The 15,538-nt window shown below is 37.3% G+C and overlaps 1 protein-coding gene across 3 annotated transcripts in view; it reads left to right on the top strand.

The window, feature by feature from the left end:
* The window catches only part of RELN (reelin), a 510,762-nt gene that overhangs the window by 267,282 nt on the left and 227,942 nt on the right, over window positions 1–15,538 (top strand). For all 3 annotated transcript variants that reach the window (XM_005550435.4, XM_065542420.1, XM_045387530.2), the window contains exons 9-10: window positions 6,680–6,776; window positions 9,580–9,820. In XM_005550435.4, coding sequence (XP_005550492.3) covers window positions 6,680–6,776; window positions 9,580–9,820 — 338 coding nt within the window. The remainder of the gene's footprint in view (window positions 1–6,679; window positions 6,777–9,579; window positions 9,821–15,538) is intronic.

Raw genomic sequence — 15,538 nt, 5'->3', positions numbered from 1 at the left:
GTAGCACCCGCCTGTAGTCCTAGCTCCTTGGGAGGCTGAGGCAGGAGAATTGCTTGAACCCGTGAAGCGGAAATTGCAGTGAACCAAGATCATGCCATTGCACTCCAGCCTGATGACAAAGTAAGGCTCCGTCTCAAAAAAAAAAAAGAAATAGATTTGCAAGCCATCATGGAATGTGTTATTTAGGAAGCAAATATGAATTACATGCATATCTTAAATTTATGATTGCAATATTATGTCAGGTTAACACTTCTCACATAATTGAGTTGGAAAATGTTGGGATATTACTTTTCTTGGAATGCAACATTTTTAGCTCTCTTTATAGTGCCTTCCCATAGTTTTTTTTTTTGTTTTTTTTTTAAGCAAATACATAATAAAGAAATTCTTTAGAAGGTTAATTTTTGTGTATTTCTTTTGAGCGCCCAGTTAGGAGGTTCTCACATTGATCTGGGTGAAAAATGATCTAAGGAGGTGGTGGTGAAGGGAAAAAACAGGTATAAATTTAATAAATATGTAGGGCTGGGTATGGTGGCTCACGCTTGTAGTCCCAACTACTTGGAAGGCTGGAGTGAGAGAATATCTTGAGCCCAGGAATTTGAGGCTACACGAACTCTGATCCCACCACTGCACTCTAGCCTGTGCAACATAGTGAGACCCCTGTCCATAAACAGATGAGCAAAAGGAGGGTCTACAGGTTTGGGTGACAGGCTATGAGGGCAGGGAAAGGAGAGGAATGGTCAAGGAATGTGCAGAGAAGTGATGCCCAAGTACACATGGTATTTCTTCTTGGTTCAGTTTTTCTGTAATCTTCTCCCATGGTAAAACCTGAGAGAGAGTTGAGATGATGACTAGCAGCGGGGTTAAAGGTTCAGTCCTTTTGGTTTTTCTCTCTTTATCAAAAACAAGACTATTATGGCCTTAAGTCATGAGCCTGAGTAGAAGCAGCAGCACATAAACCCGTCCTGATACGTTCATGTACCCTGTGAAAATGTAGCACTATTAAAAAAAAAAAAAAAGATAAAGAAGAAGAAGAAAGTGTTTTGTACACCAGGAGAAGTATAGTGAAGTAGTCAAAGGCATGGATTTATATCTACTCCATTCTGAATCTCATTTGTTAGTAGGTGTCCTTGGATGAAATTTTTAACCTCTTTACCTTAGTTTCCTTACTTGTAAAGTAGAAATGTCTATAGCAGAGCCTATCTGTTCATAACCCCTATATTTGTTCTCTTGAGTTGCTGGAAATTTTTTTGGATGGGTACTATTAAAATTCTAACTAATCAGATTTTCTGATTTCTTTGGATGCTTGGAACTGCACAATTAAATTTTTAACTCCACTCTAGCAATTATATAGACCTTATGAAGTGTATCTCTTTTCCTAATCTGTCTTACTAGCCTACTCTCAGAGCAGCTCCCTGTTTTTTTTTCAACAAGTAAAAGGAGATTCTTCTCTTTCCCTACTAGTATATTTGCCAATGATGCTAACAAATAGATGGGCTACTCAAGTTAGGTCTCAGTTTTCATATTGTTATTGAATTTATAGCATGTCCAGTAAAGAGTAGGGGAATAGCCCAAAGTAAAAGAAACTATAGAGGAAAAGTGTACTGTAAGTTCTTTAGTAAGTAGTAGTTGAATTTAATATTTAGTCCATGAAAAAATATGATCAGGCATTACCTCCTTTTTCTGGGATAAATGAATTTAAACAATAAAATTTAAAAATATTCAATCATAGCTAAACTTTATTAAATAGTATGCACCAGTAACTATTTTCTAAGTACTTTTCTTGTGTTAACGCCTTAATTTTTACAACAGTTCTGTGAAGCAGTTGCTGTCATTTTTCACATTTTACAAGTGCAGAAGTTAGGACACAGAAAGAGTAAGTGACTTGCCCAACGCCACACAGCTTAAGACATGTCAAAGGTCACACATCTTAGAAGTGTCAAAGCTCAGATTGCAACCCTGGCAGCCTGTCTCCTCTATCCATTCTCCTAACCCTACACATACTGCCTCTCTGGAAGATATGTTATATCAGAGGCAATTTTACTCTAAAAAGTGGAGTACAAAATTATATAGAATGGTTAGTAGTGCTAATAAGCATTGAATTCATTATCATGTAGGCTTCTCTCAAATAAGAAAAATTAAGTATGATCTGTTAAAGGCTAGGTGATGCATTGTAAGATACACCTACCATCAGATTTTTCTCGTTACTTCATCATATTACAAATTAGAGAACCATTTTTCTATAAGGTTACAATTTTATTATATTTCTTCCTAAACACCAAAGTGTTTTAGGTTTTTTTGTTTGTTTGTTTGTATTTGGGGTGGTGTCATTCGAAATGAAGAGACACACAGAATATCTGGTTACAGGAAAATCAATACTTCTGATTTTGACTTACTAAGATTAATATGCCCATTTAAGAGGTAAGAATGAAGTATGTGAGGTGATGGATGTGTTAATTGGCTGATCTAATCATTCTGGAATGTATACATATATCATAACAGCACACTGTACCCCATAAATCTGTGCAATTATTATAAATTAAAAATTAAATTAATAAAAAATATTTGAGAGTAAGAGGAAAAGGGCCACAAAGGAGACTCAGAAGCAATGGCCAGTGAGGCAGGAGAAAAATCAAGAGGGTGGTGGAAGTGAAGAGAAAAGAACATCCCAGAAATATCGGATCAGCCTTGACAAATCCTGCTGCAAAGTCACATAACCTGAATTTAGGAAAGCAATCTGTTGATTTGGCAGCATGAACTCCCCAGTGACCTGGGGACTAGCCAAGAGTGGTATCAACGGAGTATTTGAGAGTAGAAGCCTGGATGGAGTGGGGAAAAGAAAATAAATTGTGAGAAAGTGGAGGCAGTCACTGGACGGCCAACCCCTTGGAGAAGTTTTGCCCGAAAAGGGAGCAAAAGTAGGAAGGGAAGGAGCAGAAGGTGGGCCCATGACATCGAGAAAGTTTTTTGTTTTTTTTTTTTGTTGTTTTTTGTTTTTTGTTTTTAGATAGGAGATGAGTTGTATATTGTTAGATGTTTGTAAGATAATAGACATTATCCAGGAAATTCATTGGGAGAAATTGATGATGCAGGAGGAAGAGTGGAGGACTCTTAAGAAGCAAGGCAAGGTGGGATCTAAATAGACCACATGAGGAAGTTAACCTTTGATTATAGCAGAAATATTTCATCCACCGTAAGAGGAGGATGGCAGAAAACACTGGTAGGATGGTATGTGTGGATTTGTGGGTGAAAAGATGAGGGCATTATAATCTGTGTTCCTATTTTTTGTAATTACATGTTTTACATTGTTAACCTAATAAGAATGAACTTACACATAGGATTTTACATTAAAATGCTAGAAAATTTTTAAAAGCCAGAATTTTTATATTTAACTTGATCATACAAAGGAAGTTATTAAAATGACAAATTCATAGGCACAATTGATAACAATTTGCCTTATATATTATGGGGTTGAGTAAACAATATGATAGTGTGACAGTTGCTATGACTGTTGGTTTATCTTTATCATTCACCAATTTATTTGTCAATTTAAAATCAAGAATTGATAACCAAGACCACTGGAACCATTTACCTTTCACAAAAAAAAATCCTTTCTTCTCCCAAACTGGCAGCATAGAAGTATTCTGTGTGCATCAGTGTGTGAGGGCCAGATTTCTCAGACTGTGTGGGGACCTCAGTAAATTCATGATGTTTGCTAATTTTGTTTATGACTACCAAACCTTAGAAACCCTTACTCACTTTTACCCTTGTTGTGGGTAAAAATGAAGTATATGGGCTTTGCTCATTCGCCTGAAAGTACAAAAGAAAGTGCTTGCATTTGTAGACCAGTTTAAGTTCATCAGTTCCTCTCAGACCACACCTTGATAGCCATGATTCTCCATTACCTTTCCTCCTTCAACAACTCCTTAAATTCTTAAAAAATTGCTGCCTCAGAGTGAGGGATTACATTGGAAGTGACCTGAAGGAGGAAAACTAACAGGCAAGTAAGATGATATTTTGCATTTGACATTTGAAATTGTCCTTCCTTTCTGGTTTTAAATTTCAACTTTGGCAATAAATATCTCTGATTTAAGAGAGGAAATAAAGAAGTGCCTGTTACAGGTGCTGCCTCCTTAGCATTGCCTCCTCACTCCCTAAGAAGATACCTTGAGGGGTGTCACAGTGTCTGGGCACAGGGAACCAGGAGTGACATTAAGCACCTGGGTACATGACAAAGGGATGAGCAATGACTAACTCTTTCCTCCTCTCACCCCAGACAGAGTCAAGCAACCATTTCAATCTGGGCAAGAACAAAACATATTCTGCTGACCAAAGTCTATGGGGCAGTGGGATTGCAATTTGGAGGGTTTGTGTGAAGAAAAAACTTACCCAGTTATACATACAGCAACACTGGGCGGGAGTAGGGAATCATTTATCATTGGCCTGGTATGTTTGGAAGGGTAATCTGGTGGGAGTGGCCTCTGAGTGAGGCAGATTTCCAAAGCTGAGGGCTCTCTTGGGAAGTGCTCCTTCCAGCTGGTACCTTCCACCTCAGTTCCTCTGACATGGGCAGTGCCTCTCCACTGGCTGACCACTCATACCCTGAGACCCAGTCATGGTCTTATAGTTGTCCACCCCTCTGTTGGAATCTCTTTGCCTTTTTGGTCATCTTTTTACATATGAATGCTTCAAGATAACCCTGGGCTAGTTCTGTTTCTCAGGGTACACATTTGATCTGTAGGATCTGTGCACCTTTACCCCACTGGGGATAGAAGTGCAGCTTTTCCCTCAAAGGACTGAGGAATTGTTACAAGCACAGAGGTAACACGAATCCGCTGACTTGCAGAAAGAACGCTGGCAACACTAGCTGGGTGAGAACCGGTGAGGCTGGGACAGGGAGACTAACTATTCACTATCACTATTGCAGAGATCTGGCAAGAGCCAGTGAGAGTCCCTTGACATGGCAAGGAAGAGATGCATTCAACAAAAACTAATGTTTTAGATATAAGAAAACGTTACTGAGTGGCTGAGGAAAAGTGAGTCATCTGCTAGGTGCCCTTTTATTTTCTAGATGCATAAAATTAACCTCATGACACTGAGATGGTGCATAAGAAAATAGACAAGAGAAGTCATATTTGTCATCAAGGCTATATTTTGACACATTTTTATTTTTGTGTGTATCAGCTTTCCTTCTCTTTCTTAATTTGTAAACAATTCACAAGAAATTGCATTCTGTAAGGAACATTTTTGGTTATCATTTGTAGAATGCTTTCCTTTTGCAGAGACTTGCCTTATACATTTGCTTTTAAGTAGTTATGTTGTGTAAGACATAAAGGAAGCACACGAGTAACATTTAAATTCTTGAGGCTAATTTGAACTTCCCTTCAAAATCACAGATTCTCTGCTAGACCTCATTCTTGTTTGTATTGAAGTTTGTCCTACATAATCCTTCCTGTCACCATTTCCAGTTGCACAGTTTGATATTTATTTTAAGCACCTGCTCATGAAAAGTAGAATTTTAGCAACAATTAAAGTAGCATAAGGCGGGTTTCCATTTGAGATCAGGGTTGCTCAGTAGCTTTCCTTTGAATATCCTTTTCTTTCATGCTTTTTCACTTACGTTTTGGCTGTGAGAATAAATCTAGGAAAACTGCTGTTTGGCCTTTTAGTACACTGCCAGTTCTGGCAATTACCAACTAACTGGTTTTGTACTAAACGCCACTGAGATAAAATAAATGAGTCTGATTAAAGCTTGGAACCCCTGAGCACTACAAATGTAAAATTTTCAACAGATGCCATTTGCTGAAACTGAGGCTCCTCTAGCAGATGGGTGAAAGTTAAACATAAATCGCACTATTTCTTTTTCTTTTGGTTCAGTCGTTTTAAAGATAGTATAAAAATTTGTGCTACATCCGTTACAATACTCTTCTGGCAAGTGTTTCAGGGCTGTTTTGGGCATTCTGAGAGCTTTGAAATTGGAGTCATGCTATGCTTTATTGTATGAATTCATTCGACATGGGGAAACAGATTCTTATCAGCTTAAAAATTTTCTTTGGTGCTAGTGTTTCCACTATTGAAAATAATAATGATAAATAATCACCAAATATTCAAAGGGACACAATCTGTATTTGAAATCTGTAATGCTGGGCTATGGGAGAGTAATACCAATCACATCCGTAATAGGACTCATTCATTTAGTATCTGAGTTTTCTTTACAGTATTTTAGTTTCTCATGTACCGTCTCATCATTTAGATAATACACACAGAGAAAAAGAATGGTGTTTTTATTCTTCAATGGAATGACTTATGTACCATTTAATGTAATCACTCCTAATTGATATTAACTTGCAAGAACCATGATGACCTCATTAGCCATCCCATAATACTTATTTCTTGGCATAGCACTAAGTATTTATTTTACAATTAAATTTAGTAGTTCATGTATCTCTAAAGAAATCTGTAATTTTTATTTATTTTACCTTTTTTTCTGGTTCCTAAGATTATTTATCAAATGATAGTTACCAGAACAGATCACAGGAAATTTCAGCATCGTTAGAAGAATGGGGAAGTTGCCAGACAAATATCTAATAGTTTAAAGGTTATCTAAAATATTTATCAGAAAAGATAATATGTATTTGCATCATTTTTTAACCTTGAAATTTATTGTTATTGCTATTTACAGGGTCAGGTTCATGTCGCTTTAGTTATTCAGACCCCAGCATCATCGTGTTATATGCCAAGAATAACTCTGCGGACTGGATTCAGCTAGAGAAAATTAGGTTTGTTGTAATTTAAAGTATTTTCTTAAATTCTGACATAGATGGAATTCTACTCTCCTATATGCCTTTAATCCACCACCAACTTTTTCTTTAGGGTGAAAAGGACTCTGGTTGTTAATTATGTTGAATTATATGGATGCACATGTTATGACCGGCCCTGCTCAGAGAAGATATTATTAAAAGTGTCATTTTCCATTCAGAGCTTCCTCCTGTCAGCAGTACTTATAACAAATTATTTTTGGTAAAAGTAAATTTGCGATCATAGCTTTTATGATAACATTCTCCACAAAATAATATCACCACCCATTGCTCTAGGTGGCCTAACTCCGGCCTGCCTTATGGTCTGGAAGTACATCAGATGACTACTTAAATCCCTTCCAGTCTGTGATGATATTGAGTTAATAGCCACAAGTCCTTTTACATCTAATCTCCAGTTCTGTCACATCCTTTCTAACTTCCCTGAGGCCAGTTCTAAAATTCTGTTGTCATAATTGTGATGTGACTTGTAATTACATATTACATTTTCTTTATTAAAAAATATCCCTCAATAAGAAAATAAGGTAGGATGCTTGAGGATGAAGAAATTCATTCATGTTAAAAAGATTTGGCTAGATTAGCAAAACTCAAATTACGTTTGCCACTACTGAAGAGTTTAAACCATGAAATAAAATTCTAAATGGATACTTAATTTTAGGTATAAGATATTTAAAGGAAAAAAATAGCTTAAACTTTTATAAAGTGATTATTATGATTGGGTTAGCTCTTAAGTTAGCATAACTTAAGTGGAATATTTTCTTATCAGTTTTGTGACAGCTTTCTTTTTTTCTACCAGCTGTTTTCTTTATTATAGTTCCATATTAAAAGAACTATTATTTAGGGTAGTAGAATAAATATTAGGCTGTCAGTATAATGCTAAGCCAGTTTGTCTAAAGTTTCTTTGGTAGTGGTGTTTAAAAATAATAATAATAAAAACTTCACAAATCTTTAGTCTAACCAAAAACTGAGAAAAGTGTTTCTAACTCATGGATTTTAATAGATTGTCTCTCTCTGTGTCAGGACAAAATATAATGTATGGGCACCTGATACAAGCTGAGCGCTGACATACTGTGACAATTTTATAACAGAACATTTTGCTATTCTTTGCAATTTCTAGTAGTTATGAAAATGCATTCATATTAAATATTTCTATAAATGGCTTTAAACAAAGAATCATAAATATTGAAAATTTTAGCTATATTTCCATTTTTTTCTCTTTCTAGTATGCTATATATCATAGTTTAAGTAAATTATGGTACATATTTCTTGCTGGAAAACAGCTACAAGTTTTTGATATGATGAACAATGAAACTACATATTTAATTAGAACATATAAAGATCGTGTTCAGCAGAACCCATCTATTTTTCACTAAATGGTACTTCAAGTTTTAGGCCATGTACCAAACCAATGCAAATTTCCCTTACCATTGGAGGTTAGAGTGAAAGTGCTCCCAATCACTGCCTAAATATATTCTCTTCATCAATTTCAATTCTTTGGGAAGCTAAAAGCATAGTCATCATGAAATATTTTAAAAGAAAAGGGAATTGATTACCCCCAAAGGTAAGGTACACCATCTATAACCTATGGTGACAATTTTACGGATATATATGTGCTTCATTGATGAGTGAGAAATATGGCTCTTCTCTAGTCCTTTCAAAACTGATTTATGACAAGCCCAGGGTACCGCTAGTTTGCATTTTAGTACCACTTTTAATCTTAGCAAAGGCAATCATTTTTACTACAGCAGGTTTCTACTTTGGTGGAAGAAAATGTTTAATAAAAATATTTTATTATATAGCAGAAGGATCTAGATTCTAGTAGAGGTAATATAGAAAATCATGTTATATCATGTTTTTAAGGATGATCTATGTGAAATGGTGAGGTATTATAAGTGAGAGCATTTAATTATGGCAAATCTCACATTTGATACAGACTAAACATGAAAACATATCTGGTTAGTAGAAATAAAAATAATTTAGATTGATTATTAAACATATTGCACACAGTGGTTTCTAATAGGTGAATAATTTCAAAGTAAGAATCAACATTAAGATCACAGCTTTGCCAGGCATGGTGGCTCACGCTTGCAGTCCCAACACTTTGGGAGGCTGAGGCAGAAGGGATCACTTGAGCCCAGGAGTTTGAGACCAGCCTGGGCAACATAGCAAGACCTATTTCGACAAAAATAAAAATTAGCTGGGTCTGGTGATGGATGCCTGTAGTCCTAGCTACTCAAGGAGGGAGGATCACTTGAGCCAGGAGTTCAAGGTTACAGTGATCTGTGATAGCACCACTGCTCTCCAGCCTGTACAACAGACCAAGACCCTGTTTTCAAAAAAAAAAAAAAAATCACCCTTTTATAATTTTTCTCCTTATTATTGAGTAACCTGTTTTAGATTGTATGTTTGCCATGTGCAAAAAATTGTGCTGGATATACTTTGTGATTTGTAATTTTTTTACATAAGCCATAACAGTATGTACCATTTTCTCTTTAATTTTTCCCTTAGTGACTTACTTGAACATACTTAATGCCTGACTTGTGTTCCATGTAAACCTTTTGTAGGTATTTAATACTTGAACTGTCGTCATTCAATATGAAAATCTTAATAGTCAGCAAATATTAAAAGATTTAAGGGCTACGAGATTTTATCGGTAATAAATATAACATTCTTGAGATCATGAAACTACAACCTTAAGAAAAAAAATTCATCTCTAAGAAAGAAAAAGTCAACATTGCTGAACTTCCCATCTCTCTCTATGTTCCAGAGCCCCTTCCAATGTCAGCACAATCATCCATATCCTCTACCTTCCTGAGGACGCCAAAGGGGAGAATGTCCAGTTTCAGTGGAAGCAGGAAAATCTTCGTGTAGGTGAAGTGTATGAAGCCTGCTGGGCCTTAGATAATATCCTGATCATCAATTCAGCTCACAGACAAGTCATTTTAGAAGATAGTCTCGACCCAGTGGACACAGGCAACTGGCTTTTCTTCCCAGGAGCTACAGTTAAGGTTAGAGCTCTTTTTGGTTTGGGGGTTGTTTTAATCCTTCATCTCCTTTCTAAAAGTGAAGCTCAATAAACCAAATTGTATAAAGATAACTATTTTACGAAAACCACTATTAAAGGAATAGATAATATACTTATTTATCTTACTGTACCTTTTAAGGATGGAGAGTCATTGGTGTAAAACATTCACTTATTCATTCATTTAAAAAGTATTTTTGAGAACCCACTGTGCCATGTACTGGGCTGAACCCAGAGAATATAACCACAAAAAGTTAGATGTGTCTCTTCCTATTGTGTGGATGTCAGTTTAGTTGGGGGGAGTTAAATATGTCAACATGCAAATACGAAACAGCCTAATGGTTATGATTTGCTGGGAAAGTTCAGAGTATTGAGAAAGTACAATATAACCAATGCAGACTTGGGGGTTACAAAGGCAAGGTAGGAGAATAGGGACTCCAATAGAGACTAAACAGTACTTTGGAGTTGGCCAGGTAGGAGGAATCGTGTGTCTAGATTTATAAATCAGATACATTAAGGCTGGGTTGTGGGCTGAGTGTGTCCCTCCACCTCCCCAGGATTCATACATTGAAATCCTAACTCCAATACAATGGTATTAGAGGTGGGACCTTGGGAGGTAATTAAGTGACAAGGGTACAGACACTCCAGAGAGCACATTGAGAACCAGAAAGTAGCCCTTACTGAACACCAAATCTTCCAGTGCTTTGGTCTTGGACTTCCCAGCCTCCAGAACTATAAGAAATATTTGTTGTTTAAGCCACCCGGTCATAGTACTCTGTTATAGCAGCCCAAACTAAGGCTGGAAGGTGAGAACACAAAGTAAAAGTCTTAGGCAAAATTCAGAATAGTTGTCTAATACATTTTAAGTTGAGACTTGTGATAGAAAAGTCTGAAGACATGGCCAGTGACAAGACCCGGAAGATCTTGCAAGAGTCTGTAGAGTTTGAATTTTTATCTTGAAGGTGATAGAGAGCCACTGAAGTGCTTTAAACAGGAGCCAATCATATTTGTTTTTGAAATATCCCTTTGAGGATAGAGGACTGAACGGAAGGAAGAAAGAGCGCATCCAGAGAAACCAAACAGGAGGCTTATTATAGTAGTTCAATGGGAGATCATATTGGCCAGAATTAGGAGTGAGAGGATGGAAAAAATGTGGCTATTTCAGTTTTTAGGACAGGGAACAGAAAAGGTTGGGGACGTATTGAGAAGACAAAAGAATGTTAGATGTCAGGGACAAGGTGTAGGCAACTGGGTGGACAGGTGCCGTTCATTGAAAAGGAAACATAGTGAGGAAGCAGTTTTGCTAGAAGTTGGTGAGTTCTTTTGGACATATCAATTTTGATTATCTTGAGGGAAAGCAAGAAGAACGATTTGATGGGAGGGTAGATGTTTGGGTGAGAAACTCAGAGAAAGATCCAAATTTGGCAGTCATTAGGCTTATGAATGGGAATTGAAATCATGGGCTTGCCTGCTCGGAGAGTGCATGAAATTGCACTTGGGTGATATGAAAATGCCATGAGACCCTCAACAGTATCCTCTCAAGTTTCTAACATATGAAAATAAAATACAAACACAGCTTGAAGAATTTTTTAAAATGTGTCTCACAGCTACAGAACATCCTGAGCTAGAAAGGGGTGAGGATCACAAGAAAAGTAGCAAGTAGAATAGAAAGATCGAGAATGCTCACCTCCTTTTAATAATAGAGTTGAGCACCAGAAAAACTATTACAAATTATTTAGTGAACCCTCAACACAGGAACTCTCCTGATGCAAATAACTTCTTGCTTAACAAGTCAAACCCTAGTCATGTTGCTTTGATTTGAAAGTATACTAATTGATGTTAGGAACAGGCATTATCTTTGCTCAATACAAGCAGTAAACCTTATGGAAATTTATTCTGACAGAATCTGAAGTCATGGCTCCTTAAAGAGCCATGGATTTCTTTTGTATGAATCTAGAAAAAAAACATTTGTCAGAATAGCCTATGTCATATCCCACTACCACTTGATTAAAAGAGGAATTTCTGCTGTCATTGTTCAATGTTGGCAAGCAGATGCATAAACCCAGGAGACCTCAGGGCCTGGGATTCACATTTTGCCATGATGATCATTTATCATTTCGTCTGAGTACCCTTTATGGCATAAATGTCCTTTCTGTTTCATTTTACAAGCCATTACACTAATCTAATTAGCTATTCGGTTTCTCATTGCATGTATTTGGTACCACCCATGATAAAAATGCATGAAGTATGGTTTTGCTTCGGTAGTAATTTTAATTATATTACAACTTTATGTGGAATATGCTTTGCTTTGTGGTCCCTCATCCTACTCATAAGCTTTCCAATCACACGTTTGAGACTTGCCAAGTGACCTATGTCTATTAAGGAAAAAAAAATCATTGTAGTAATGATTTATAACATTATCTTTGACTTGGCCATTGGGTAGAAATTTTTCTCTGATGTTTCTTTTTAAAACTTCAAATAAATGCATTAATAAAATCTAAGAATTTGTCATTTTAATTCATTTACATGACTGCCCTTTTGTTTTTGGTTTCACCATCTGAGAATGAAAGAATTGCTTTTGCCAAGTGATTTAGAATTCTAGAAATAAAAATTGTTTCTTTAGACTATATGCAACTTCTTTGTCAAATATTGTTTCTTTACTTGACGGCCTCTGAGGTAAAAGCTAAATACAGCAAATTAGAAAGCATATCTCAATGTTCCTATTGGTCACAAGGTGTTTTTCAAGCATTGCTTTATTTTAGACTTTTAGTTTTTAGAGTTTTTTATTTGTTCAACCTACTCATTAAAAGTTCCCAAGATGGCCAGGCACAGAGGCTCATGCTTGTAATCCCAGCATTTTGGGAGGCCAAAGTGGAAAGATCACTGGAGGCCAGAAGTTTAAGACTTGCCTGGACAACATAGAGAGACCCTGTCTCTACAAAAATAAAAATAAAAAAATTAGCCAGGCGTGGTGGTGCACACCTGTAGTCCCAGCTACGCCAGAGGCTGAGATGGGACCATTGCTTGAGCCCAGGAGTTCAAGGTGCAGTGAGCTATGATCTGGAAAAAAAAAAAAAAAAAAAAATTCCAAGGTGTTTCCATCTTGATTATCTCAAAGAGTACATCTAACAGCAATGCTTAATTACAAAATGGAGCTATTTATGGAAAAATTTCCAAGCACAGTTAGGATTACCTTTGATCAAGTAATGAAAGCTACTTTTATTGAACACTTACTCTTCTAGGCACTCACTATTCCAGACGCACACACACATCATCATCATTGTCATCGTTATCATCATCATCTCATTTAACTGGATCCTCATAAACCTTTAAAGAAGATGCTGTATTAGTCCCATTTTTGGTATGTGTAAAGTGGAGCATAGAGGGTGTTAAATACCTTGTCCAAAATACACCTCTCACCAGTAGCAGGATAAGGATTCAAATCCAGGAACTGACTTTAGAACTCTTGCTCTCAGTTGCCACATAGCTTTGCTCTCACAAGTAGTAAGTAACTGACATGCTTCTTGATTGTCTTGTGTTTCTTCCCAACATATACCTGTTAAATTATCTGCATGTTTTCTCCCCCATCACTCTCTGGCTGCAGGTTAAAAGATTCGTGTTTTTCTCATGTCTCTTGATCTTGCTCCAGCTTTGTTCCATGCGTACCACCTGTTCCTTCCTCCAGAAGACTGATTTTGTTATACATTACAGTTTAACAAGTACAACCCAAGCACTGTTTGCTTCCCTTTCTTCCACATCATAACAGCTGATTTTGTTTTCAAAATTCTAGTTACTGGCTCATCTTAGGCACTGATGGGCAACCTATTGTGTATTTAAGGAGGAATAAGTATTAAAATATTTCCTTTATGAAGGCAGGAGGTGTTTTCAGTAATCTACAGAGGAGGTGAAATAGAGTAGGGGCCTTGGAACAATAAAGAAAGAGAAATCAACAGTCTAATGTGGCCAACTGCCTGGCAAGATGTTGGAACCAAGGATCATCCAAAGGGATGCCACTGGCAAAAACTCTAGCATCATTCCTTAACACATACTACATTATGCTGCCTCCATGCTTAAGACCTTTGATGACTTCCTATGTAGGCCTAGAGGATATAAGCCAAAATCCCTCACTTATAATTCAAGGCCCTTTCCAATTTTCATCCAGCCTAATTTTCTTTTCTTTTCTTTTTTTTTTTTTTTACTTTTTTTCATCCTTTGTTTTTTTTTAATTTTCCTGGATTTTGTTATATTCCTTTTATATATGCATACTTTAAGTTCTGGGATACATGTGCAGAACATGCAGGTTTGTTACATAAGTGTATGTGTGCCATAGTGGTTTGCTGCACCTATCAACCCGTCATCTAGCTTCTAAGCCCCACACGCATTAGGTATTTCTCCTAATGCTCTCCCTCCCCTTGCTCCCCAACCCCCTGACAGGCCCCAGTGTGTGATGTTCCCGTCCCTGTGTCCATGTGTTCTCACTGTTCAACTCCCACTTATGAGTGAGAACATGTGGTGTTTGGTTTTCTGTTCCTGTGTTAGTTTGCTGAGAATGATGGCTTCCAACTTCATCCATGTCCCTGAAAAGGACATGAACTCATTCTTTTTATGGCTGCATAGTATTCCATGGTGTATATGTGCCACATTTTCTGTATCCAGTCTATCATTGATGGGCATGTGGGTTGGTTCCAGGTCTTTACTATTGTAATTAGTCATCCAGCGTAATTTTCATCCTCATCTCCTGATCCACTGTGCTCCAGCGTCACAAATACAGCCAACTGAGAAATTCTCACTTGCATTCCTTTAGGTGTGGTTTTCCACATTTCTTTATTCCCTTCCTAGTAATTCCCCTCCATCCTTAGGGGCTCAGTTCAAATGCCATTGTCTCTGGGAAGTTTTGCATAGCTAATGTCTCCCTCCTCTTTGTGCTAGTGGAACCATTAAGTTTAACAAACAGGACTTGTCAGGATGGAGACAGGTGACAAAAAAAATGCCACTCTTTTTCCACTGGTCATTCAAATTTGCTGTGGCAGCTCCTTTATCCCTGCCCTCTTTGCATGAAACTAGGATAGGTCCTAAGACTGCGGATAGACCAAAAGAGTCATCTAGTTACTTTAGTCTCCCAGATATCTCAGTTCACTATCAATATGATCAGTTAATGATGATAATGCAAGCTCCAGATTTCGTCCACAGCTGCTCACCTCCAGCGCAGGTCTCCTGCAGTAGAAATGGGGACAGTAATCAGCTCCTTCTCCCTCCTTACTCACCACCCCCAATCCTAACTAGTTTCAGATTCTTAACCCTCCAGGATTGGATCTGGAAGGAGAAGACAAGGCAAGAGGCACGTATTATTGTGAGCTGGCATTGATTCCTGGGCCTGGCAAGTGATCAAAACTGGCTTTCTATTGAATCTACCAGTAGGTTCTCTGGAAATCCTCCCACTCTTCACCAAAGCTAGGGCTCACTCACCCCAAAGCATCTCTCACGCAGGTCATGCGTGCTTCCTCTCTTAGCATTGCACCTCTGGCTAATGAATACAACATTTTTGTGCTGAGGGCTCCTTGCCCCTTCATGATCCCACTGGGGGAGGATCTTAGACAGCCTAGAAAAGCTGGAAAAATATCAAGAGGATCTAATTTATAAGGCAGGAAGATTAATTTTTAATTCAGTGATGACTTAAAGACACTGCAAATGTTATGAAAGAGAC

This window comes from Macaca fascicularis, chromosome 3, assembly GCF_037993035.2.
Source record: "Macaca fascicularis isolate 582-1 chromosome 3, T2T-MFA8v1.1".
NCBI lineage: Eukaryota > Metazoa > Chordata > Mammalia > Primates > Cercopithecidae > Macaca > Macaca fascicularis.
This window is presented reverse-complemented; position numbering and strand designations above follow the sequence as displayed.